The sequence below is a fragment of the Stomoxys calcitrans genome, chromosome 1 (genome assembly GCF_963082655.1).
Source record: "Stomoxys calcitrans chromosome 1, idStoCalc2.1, whole genome shotgun sequence".
Taxonomy (NCBI): Eukaryota; Metazoa; Arthropoda; class Insecta; order Diptera; family Muscidae; genus Stomoxys; species Stomoxys calcitrans.
This window is the reverse complement of record NC_081552.1, coordinates 239,122,772-239,133,572: the sequence shown is the minus strand read 5'-3', so window position 1 is coordinate 239,133,572 and position 10,801 is coordinate 239,122,772. Positions and strand designations below refer to the sequence as shown.

Below are 10,801 nucleotides of genomic sequence, written 5' to 3'. Positions count from 1 at the left end.
TTAAATTTGGGACAGTGAGTTGCGTAAGGCCCTTCGACATCCTTCTTCAATTTGGCCCAGATCAGTCCAGGTTTGGATATAGCTGCCATATAGACCGAACTCTCGATTTAAGGTCATGGGCCCATAAAAGTCACATTTATTACCCGATTTTGCTGAAATTTGGAACAATGAGTTGAGTTCAGCCCTTCGACATTCTTTTTGAATTTGGCCCAGATCGGTCCAGATTTGGATATAGCTGCCATATAGACCGATCTCTCGATTTAGGGTCTTAGGCCCATAAAAGGCGCATTTATTGGCCGATTTCGCTGAAATATGGCACAGAGAGTTGTGTAAGGCTCTTCGGAATTCCTCTTTTATTTGGGTCAGATCGGTCGAGGTTTGGATATAGCTGTCACATAGACCGATCTCTCGATTTAGGGTCTTGGGCCCATAAAAGTCACATTCATTATCCGATTTTGCTAAAATTTGGGACAGTGAGTTGTGTTAGGCCCTTCGACATCATTATTCAATTTGGCTTAGAACGGTCCAGGTTTGGATATAGCTGCCATATAGAGCGATCTCTCGATTTAGGGTCTTAGACCCATAAAAGTCACATTTATTATCCGATTTTGCTGAAATTTGGGACAGTGAGTTGTGTTCGGCCCTTCGACATTTTTTTTTGAATTTGGCCCAGATCGGTCCAAATTTGGATAAAGCTGTCATATAGACCGATCTCTCTATTTAAGATCTTACGCCCATAAAAAGCGCATTTATTGCCCGATATTGCCAAAATTTGGGACAGTGAGTTGTGTAAGGCCCTTCGATATTCTACTTCAATTTGGCCCTGATCGGTCCAGGTTTGGTTATAGCTGTCATATAGACCGATCTCTCGATTTAGGGTTTTGAGCCAATAATAGGCGCAATTAATGTCCGATTTCGCTGAAATTTGGGACAGTGAGTTGTGTTAGGCCCTTCGACATCCTTCTTTAATTTGGCCCAGATCGGTCCAGATTTGGATATAGCTGCTATATAGACCTATTTCTCGATTTTAGGTCTTACGCCCATAAAAGGCGCATTTTTTGCCCGATATTGCCAAAATTTGGGACAGTGAGTTGTGTAAGTCCCTTCGATATCCTTCTTCAATTTAGCCCTGATCGGTCTAGGTTTGGTTATAGCTGTCATATAGACCGATCTCTCGATTTAAGGTTTTGGGCACATAATAGGCGCAATTAATGTCCGATTTCGCTGAAATTTTACAAAGATGCCCTATATGGTTCAAATCTTTTTATATTTGGATATAGCTTCAAAAAAGACCAATATTTTGTTCTACAAAATTTAACAGTAACATGTATTTATTATTAGACCACTCAATGTCCGTGCCGAATTTGCTCCAAACCGGACCATATTTCGATATAGCTGCTATGGGGGCATAAATTATGCATTTTTCACCGGACTATGACGAAAGGTGGTTTACATATATACCTAAGGTGGGTATGCAAAGTTAGGCCCGGCCGAACTTAACGCCTTTTTATTTGTTAAGAGCTTAATATTTTCCTCCCACGCCATACTCGTTGTTCAAACGTTTAGAAATTTCTGTTTATTTTAATTCTGGATTATTTTAACATTTTATGCAGTTTCGAACAATGTTTATTTAACGATTTAGTAGAAATTTTACTAATTACTTGTGTTTATTTTATCATAGTTCATTAAAAAAATATTAAAAACCATAAATAAATAAAACAAAAATAGAGTCATAAAGTCAAATAGCAGTTGAGCACTATTTGCAGATATAAACATTGAAATTCCACAACTGTTGGGGTGGGGGTATAAAAATTACTTTCAGATAATGTATTAGTTTTTATACCCTCCACCATAAGATGGGGGGTATACTAATTTCGTCATTCTGTTTGTAACTACTCGAAATATTCGTCTGAGACCCCATAAAGTATATATATTCTTGATCGTCGTGAAATTTTATGTCGATCTAGCCATGTCCGTCCGTCTGTCCGTCCGTCCGTCCGTCCGTCCGTCCGTCCGTCCGTCCGTCTGTCTGTCGAAAGCACGCTAACTTCCGAAGGAGTAGAGCTAGCCGCTTGAAATTTTGCACAAATACTTCTTATTAGTGTAGGTCGGTTGGTATTGTAAATGGGCCATATCGGTCCATGTTTTGATATAGCTGCCATATAAACCGATCTTGGGTCTTGACTTCTTGAGCCTCTAGAGTGCGCAATTCTTATCCGATTGGAATGAAATTTTGCACGACGTATTTTGTTATGATATCCAACAACTGTGCCAAGTATGGTTCAAATCGGTATATAACCTGATATAGCTGCCATATAAACCGATCTTGGGTCTTGACTTCTTGAGCCTCTAGAGAGCGCAATTCTTATCCGATTGGAATGAAATTTTGCACCACTTGTTTTGTTATGATATCCAATAACTGTGCCAAGTATGGTTCAAATCGGTCTATAACCTGATATAGCTGCCATATAAACCGATCTTGGGTCTTGACTTCTTGAGCCTCTAGAGGGCGCAATTCTTATCCGATTGGAATGAAATTTTGCACGACGTGTTTTGTTATGATACCCAATAACTGTGCTACGTATGGTTCAAATCGGTCCATGTTTTGATATAGCTGCCATATAAACCGATCTTGGGTCTTGAATTCTTGAGCCTCTAGAGTGCGCAATTCTTATCCGATTGGAATGAAATTTTGCACGACGTGTTTTGTTATGATATCCAACAATTTTAGCAAGTATGGTTCATATCGGTCCATGTTTTGATATAGCTGCCATATAAACCGATCTTGGGTCTTGAATTCTTGAGCCTCTAGAGTGCGCAATTCTTATCCGATTTGAATGAATTTTGGCACGTAGTATTTTGTTATGACATCCAACAACTGTGCCAAGTATGGTTCAAATCGGTCCATAACCTGATAAAGCTGTCATATAAACATATCTGGGGATTTTACTTCTTGAGCTTCTAGAGGGCCCAATTCCTATCCGATTTCGCTGAAATTTTGCATGACGTATTTTATTCTTACTTTCAACAACTGTGTCGAATAACGTTCAAATCGGTCCATAACCCCACATAGCTGCCATATAAACCGATCTGGGATCTTGACTTCTTGATCCCTAGAGGTCGCAAATATTATCCGATATGCCTGAAATTTTTTACGACGGATCCTTTCATGACCATCAACAAACGTGTTTATTATGGTCTGAATCGGTCTATTGCCCGATACAGCTCCCATATAAATCGTTCTCTCTATTTAACTTCTTGTTTTCTTCTAACTCATCTAAGGCATGAGTTTTCCATTCAGTTGTTCTTTTTTTTTTTGTTGTTCTTTATTATATTTAAAGTAATTTTTGTTTAAGGGATATCATTTGTGTTTTACGTAAAAACTGTTTTTTGGTTTTGTTGTCTTTTGTGTGTTTAATTGCCATTTTATTTCTCTGTGTAAATATTGTAGTTCAGTACATTTAATCCATGGATGTATGCATTTCATGTAGCACAAGTGAGTGTGTATGTGTATGTGTTCTAGTGTGTTTATGTGTTATATGTGAGTATGAGCAACCGTTTCCGGTTAAACTTCTTTTATGTTTCATATACACAGTGGTTTTTATTGACACAAATATTTTTTGGTTTTTGTTTTTTTTTGGGGTTTTGTAAGGATTTTTGTATTTATTTTTCATTCTCTCAACATTTAATGCCTTTTTTGTGGTAGTCAATGGTTACTTTTGTTATCTTTTATCTTCTTTATATAAGTAGGTATGTATATATGTTTTATAATATTTGTTTGTATGCTATATATATGGTTATGTTTGTATGTATGCATGTATATTGATGTTATTGTTATTTGTATAATTTGTATTTTTGGTTCATTAGGTTTCAAATTCATTGTTTTGCTTACAAAATTAAAAAAAGAACCCTGTAAAAATTTTTTTGACAATTATTTTTTAATTTATTTTTTTTGTTTTTTTTTTAAATAATATAAGTTAAATAGAAAGTATGTGCGTTTTAAAAATTTGAAAAAAATATATACAGGTATTAAAGCTAGACTGATGATGACAGATTACAAGTTATTGATGAAATTATATTAAAAAATTTTTTTTTTGGAACTTTCAAACTCGAATATGTATACCCTACATCGGCAAAAGTGCAGTTTACGGGGAAAATCACAAAAACTTCGAATTTTTCTCATACCCCTCTAAAATGACCCCTGGAACGAACATGAAGGTCGTGTTTGGGACTCGGGTCTGGTGACCCCCAAACGGGGCCTTGCACCATTCAAGTGAAATTACACCAAATATAGGGAATATGGTACTCAAATTAACCCCTTAACGACGAATGGATAGAAAAATACCCAAGAATAGAGTTGTCTTAGAAAAATTCTAGCTCGAGGTAGAAGAAGGGCATCCTAATGAAATATGAGTTGGCGTAAAGAAGACAAATGAAACTTGTTAAAAAAAATTTCTCATCATATAAGACCATGTTGTGGGGGGAAATTTGGCTTGTCGAAAGTCGGCAATTTTTTATATCCAAAAAAAAAAAAAAAAATCAAACAGAAAATTTTGTCGAAATTCTTAGGAGTCATCTTTCCAGAAATCGTTTTATACATCAAAAATTCATTTTCTATATTAAAAACATTCACTTATAGCGATAAACCTACTACTTTTGACTGCAGTTGCGATATTATGCGAAAGTCAATAAAATCCACTATTCTTTATTAATTGGTCATAATTTATTAAGAGAATGATTTTTGCTTTATTATGAAAATATAGTTGCTTAGGAAATAAAAGTATATATATATTTTCAAATTTATTTTCTTCAAAGTTTTACATATTTTTTTTTAAGTAAAAAAAAGACTTAAAGAATTTTAAATAAGTCAAAAGGCATTAATTTCGGCCGGAACGAAATTTGGATACCCACCACCTCGGGTATATATGTAAACCACCTTTCGCCAAAATCCGGTGAAAAATGCATAATGTATGCACCCATAGCAGCTATGTCGGAATATGATCCGATATGGGCCAAATTCGCCATGGACATCAATTTTGTACAACAAAATTTTGGTCTTTTTGGCAGCTATATCCAAACATAGACTGATCCGAACCATATAAAACACGGATGTCGGAAAGCATAACATAAGTCACTGTGCCAAATTTCGGACAATAAATGCGCCTTTTATTGGCCCAAGACCATAAATCAAGAGATGGGTCTATATGACAGCCATATCGAAATCTGGACCGATCCGTACCAAATTAAAAACAGATGTCTAAGGGCCTAACACAACTCACTGTCCCAAATTTCGGCGAAATCGGACAATAAATGCGCATTTTATGGACCCAAGACCTTAAATCGGCAGATGGGTCTATAGGGCAGCTAAATCCAAATCTGAAGCCATTTGGTCCAAATTAAAGAAAGATGTTGACTGGCCTAACACAACTCACTGTCTCAAATTTCGGCGAAATCGGACAATTAATGCGCCTTTTATAGGCCCAGACCTTAAATCGGGAGATGGGTCTATAGGGCAGCTATATCCAAATCTGAACCCATTTGGTCCAAATTAAAGAAAGATGTCGACTGGCCTAACACAACTCACTGTCCCAATTTTCGGCGAAATCGGACAATAAATGCGTTTTTAATGGGCCCAATACCTTAAATAGAGAGATTGGTCTATGTGGCAGCTTTATACAAATCTGAACCGATCTGGTTCAGAATTGAAGAGGGATGTCGAAAGGCCTTACACAACTCACTGCTCTAAACTTTGACGAAATCTGACAATAAATACGCCTTTTATGGGCCCATGACCTTAAATCGAGAGATCGGTATATATGGCAGCTATATCCAAATCTGGGTCGATCTGTGCCAAATTGAAGAATGGTGTCGTAGGGCCTAACACAACTTACTGTCACAAATTTCGGCGACACCGGGCAATAAATGCAAATTTAATGGGCCAAAAAACTTAAATCGAGAGATCGGTCTATATGGCATCTATATCCAAATGTGAACCGATCTGGGCCAAATTGAAATAGGACATCGAAAGGCTTAACACAACCCACTGTACTAACTTTCGGAAACATCCGACAATAAATGCTCCTTTTATGGGCCCAAGACCTTAAATCGAGATATCGGTCGATATGGCAGCTATATCCAAATCTGGGCCGATCTGGACCAAATTGAAAAAGAATGCCGAAGGGCCTAACACAACTCACTGTACCGAATTTCAGCGAAATCGGTCCATAAATGCGTCGTTTATGGGCCCAAGAATTTAAATCGATGGCAGCTATATCCAAATCTGGACCGATCTAGGTCAATTTTGAAGAGGATGTCGTAGGGCCTAACACAACTCACTGTTCCAAATTTCGGCGAAATCGGACAATAAATGTGCCTTTTATGGGTCCAAGACCTAAAATCGAGATATCGGTCTTTATGGCAGCTGTATACAAATCTAGACCGGTTGAGGCCAAATTGAAAAAGAATGTATGCGCAATATATGCGCCCTTAAGGCCTTTAATTGAGAGATCGGTGTATATGGCAGCTATACCCAAATCTGGGCCGATTTAGGCCAAATTGAAGGGAGATGTCGAAAGGCCTAACACAATAAACCGTCCCAAGTTTTGGCAAAATCGGACACTAAATGTGCCTTTTATGGGTCCAAGACCTAAAATCGAGATGTCGGTCTTTATGGGAGCTATATACAAACCTAGGCCAATTGGGGCCAAATTGACCTAAGACCTAAAATCGAAATATCGGTCTTTATGGCAGCTATATACGAATCTAGACCGATTGAGGCCAAATTGATATAGAATTTCGAAGGGCCTAACACAACTCACTGTTCCAAATTTCAGGAAAATCGGATAATAAATGTGCCTTTTATGGGCCCAAGACCTAAAATCGAGATGTCGGTCTTTATGGTAGCTGTATACAAATCTAGACCGGTTGAGGCCAAATTGACCTAAGACCTAAAATCGAAATATCGGTCTTTATGACAGCTATATACGAATCTAGACCGATTGAGGCCAAATTGAAAAAGAATGTCGAAGGGCCTAACACAACTCAATGTTCCAAATTTCAGCAAAATTGGATAATAAATGTGGTTTTCATGGGCTTAAGACCCTAAATCGGCGGATCAGGCTCTATGGGGGCTATATCAAGATATAGTCCGATATAGCCCATCTTCGAACTTAACCTGCTTAGGGACAAAAAAAAGAATCTGTGCAAAGTTTCAGCTCAATACCTCTATTTTTAAAGCCTGTAGCATGATTTCAATAGACAGACGGACAGACGGAGGGACATGGCTAGATCGTCTTAGATTTTTACGCTGATCAAGATTATATCTACTTTATAGGGTTGGAAATGGATATTTCGATGTTTTGCAAACGGAATGGTAAAATGAATATACCCCCATCCTTCGGTGGTGGGTATAAAAATTTTGAAAAAAAGGATTGCCGCGTATACAAAAATGTATTGAACTTTTAGAAGAATCCTTTCGAAACGAATGAAACAAAGGTTTCCCCCCCTCGAAATATTACTAGAAACCCTCGTGACCAATATTTCCATAGAAAACTCTAACAAAAAATAGGCTTGTCTTCCTTTCCTCTGTTACCTCAAACAAATCACAGAAATAATTTTAAATTTACTTCTCGACCAAAGAATCCCTATACCATTTAACCCTAGGGCAAAAAATATCTTTTGACTCTCTAAGGTTTCCTGTGTATTTAAATAAAACGATTTCAATAGAAATAAATAATTGAATGCTAAATACATGCCATGGCTTTGAACCAACCTCAACCCCATCATCCAAAAAAAAATATGTTTAATAAATTGTGACTATGAGTTATTATTGTATGCTAATAAGTAATTAATTAATTTCTGCTTTTCCCTCTAATTGAAACAACCACACACAAAGTCGAAATGAATTTCCATGCACACAAACACAGCCGCACACTTCTACATTGCCGTTTACACCCACACAGACATTTGCCTGTCATCAACAACTTGCAAATACAGATGGGTATTGGAAGTGAAAGTGAAATTAAATTGTTGTCTAAGTCGTTTTACACCACACCCACCGCAGGCCTCCCCAAAAACCACTCTCTGAAGGCTAACTTGAGGTATTTATTAATAATTACTCTTAAGCAAGTTTAAACGCCTCTGTCTTGCCCTGTGCTGTCTTATACTGAGGAAATTTTTGGAAAATTAAGAATTCTTGCTTTTTCGTACCCCCTCCATAGAGGAATGACTTCACAGCACCATTCAACATTGACTTTTGCTTAGCGAGCCTCTGGCCAAAATTATGAAATTAAAAAGCCAAACCCCCCCTCAACAAAAGTAGGAAAAAAATGACTTCACAGGAAATAGGACCACTTGGTCCCCGGGAAAAAGAAAAAGAAACAAAGTAATGGAAAAAACATCAAAATAAACAAATTGTGCTATGTTATTACCTTAGGTACTAAAGATGATTTATATGCTCTAGAATAATGCAAAAATTAAAAAAAAAAACAACAACAATAACAAATAAAGACTTGTTGTCCTCTGGCAAATGCTAGATCGTCCAATGTGCTGGAATACATCGCTGGAGAAAAAGTGGAATGTTGTGTTTTTTTTGGACTATGGTATTGTATGAATGTTGGGGTTTGTTTTCCAGTTTCGTTCCATTCTTTTGGGTGGGTCTTGTTGTTTTTTTTTTGGTTTTCTTCTTTTCTCCTTAGGAAACCTTAACACACTGTAGTTTACTGGTCTTCTCTTCATCTTCCATTGCCATTGTCTCTGGAGCTGCCGCTGCATTGGGGGACCATTTAAAAATTACACTGAGCACATATACTTTTGGCCTTGGTGTTATCTCGCACAAAATCATGAACATTGAATTTACCCGCATCACCTTGGTCATAACCGCGACTTTTCAGTTGCCTGTTTGGTGGAAGAGACAAAGAGGAGAGGCATTTAAAAACAAATTTTTAAAGCAAATGACTTGAAATAGACATCAAAAGATTTAACCTACAGTGATTAGGGATCACAAAAAGGAAAGACAATTAATTTCAAATGCTAGGGCTTACCCCAAAGGCATTGCCTATCGGAGGTTTAAGATTATTGAGAATTACTCGAATTACTCAAGAGATTATGGTTGCTTATGAGCCTTTGATATCCTCATGAAATCATACAAAACCAGTAGGAAAGGGCAAAAATCAGGCGTTGTCGACTGTATAATACCCTACACCTACCCTATAAGTACAATGTGGGAGCTATATCCAATTCTGAACCAATTTTGATGGACCTCTGATGGCAGCTATATCTAAATCTGAACCGATTTCTATGAAATTCACCAGTGATAGTGAAAGTTATAAGAAAATCCCTCCTGCTAAATTTCAAGAGAGTCGGTTAACAAATGAGCACTTTTTTAGGAATATTTCTCAAAATCAGACGAACATATATATGGGAGCTATATCTAAATCTGAACCGATTTCCACCAAACTTCTCAGATATTGTGGTAGTCGTCAGAGAAAGCGTTGTGCGAAATTTAAGCAAGAAGGGTCAATAAATGCGCTTGCTATGGCTCTAGAAGTTAAAATCGGGCGATATGTATATATGAGAGCTATATATAAATCTGAACCGATTTCTATGAAATTCACCAGTGATAGCGAAAGTTATAAGAAAATCCCTCCTGCTAAATTTCGAGAGAGTCGGTTAACAAATGAGCACTTTTTTTGGAATATTTCTCAAAATCGGACGAACATATATATGGGAGCTTTATTTAAATCTGAACTGATTTCCACTAAACTTTTCAGATATTGTGGTAGTCGTCGAGGCAAGTGTTGTGCGAAATTTAAGCAAGAAGGGTCAATAAATGTGCTTGCTGTGACTCTAGAAGTTAAAATCGGGCGATATATATACATGAGAGATATATCTAAATCTGAACCGATTTCCATGGAATTCAGCAGTACTAGCGAAGGTTTTAAGAAAATCCCTCCTGCTAAATTTCGAGAGAGTCGGTTAACAAATGAGCACTTTTTTGGTATATCTCTCAAAATCGGACGAACATATATATTGGAGCTATATCTAAATCTGAACTGATTTCGAGCAAACTTTTCTGATATTGTGGTAGTCATCAGGGAAAGCGTTGTGCGAAATTTAAGCAAGAAAAGTCAATAAATGCGCTTGCTGTGACTCTAGAAGTAAAAATCGGGCGATATATATACATGAGAGCTATATCAAAATCTGAACCGATTTCTATGAAATTCACCAGAAATGTCGAGAGTCATAGGAAAATCCTTCTAGCCAAATTTCGAGAGAATAGAATAACAAATGAGCAATTTATTGCAATATTTCTCAAAATTCGACAAACATATATATGGGATCTATTTATATCTAAATCTGAACCGATTTCGAGCAAACTTCTTAAATATTGTGGTAGTCGTCGAGGAAAGCGTTGTGCGAAATCTTTGGCAAGATGGGTCTATAAATGCGCTTGCTGTGACTCCAAAAGTCAAAATCGGGCGATATATATACATGAGAGCTATATCTAAATCTGAACCGATTTCCATGAAATTCACCAGTAATGTCGAGAGTCATAAGAAAATCCCTCCTGCCAAATTACGAGAGAATCGGTTAACAAATGAGCACTTTATTGCAATATTTCTCAAGATCGGACGAACATATATATGGGAGCTATATCTAAATCTGAACCGATTTTGAGAAAACTTCTCTGATATTGTGGTAGTCGTCAAGGCAAGCGTTGTGCGAAATTAAAGCAAGATGGGTCAATAAATGCGCTTGCTGTGACTCCAAAAGTCAAAATCGGGCGATATATATACATAAG

At 37.1% G+C, this 10,801-nt stretch overlaps 1 protein-coding gene across 2 annotated transcripts in view; it reads right to left on the bottom strand.

Moving 5' to 3' along the window:
* Window positions 1-8,371: 8,371 nt before the first annotated feature.
* Window positions 8,372-10,801, bottom strand: part of LOC106089390 (ras-related protein Rab-26) — a 219,344-nt gene continuing 216,914 nt past the window's right edge. For both annotated transcript variants that reach the window (XM_013255223.2, XM_059370951.1), the window contains one exon: window positions 8,372-8,895. In XM_013255223.2, the coding sequence (XP_013110677.2) occupies window positions 8,784-8,895 (112 nt within the window). In that variant the 3' untranslated portion in view covers window positions 8,372-8,783. The remainder of the gene's footprint in view (window positions 8,896-10,801) is intronic.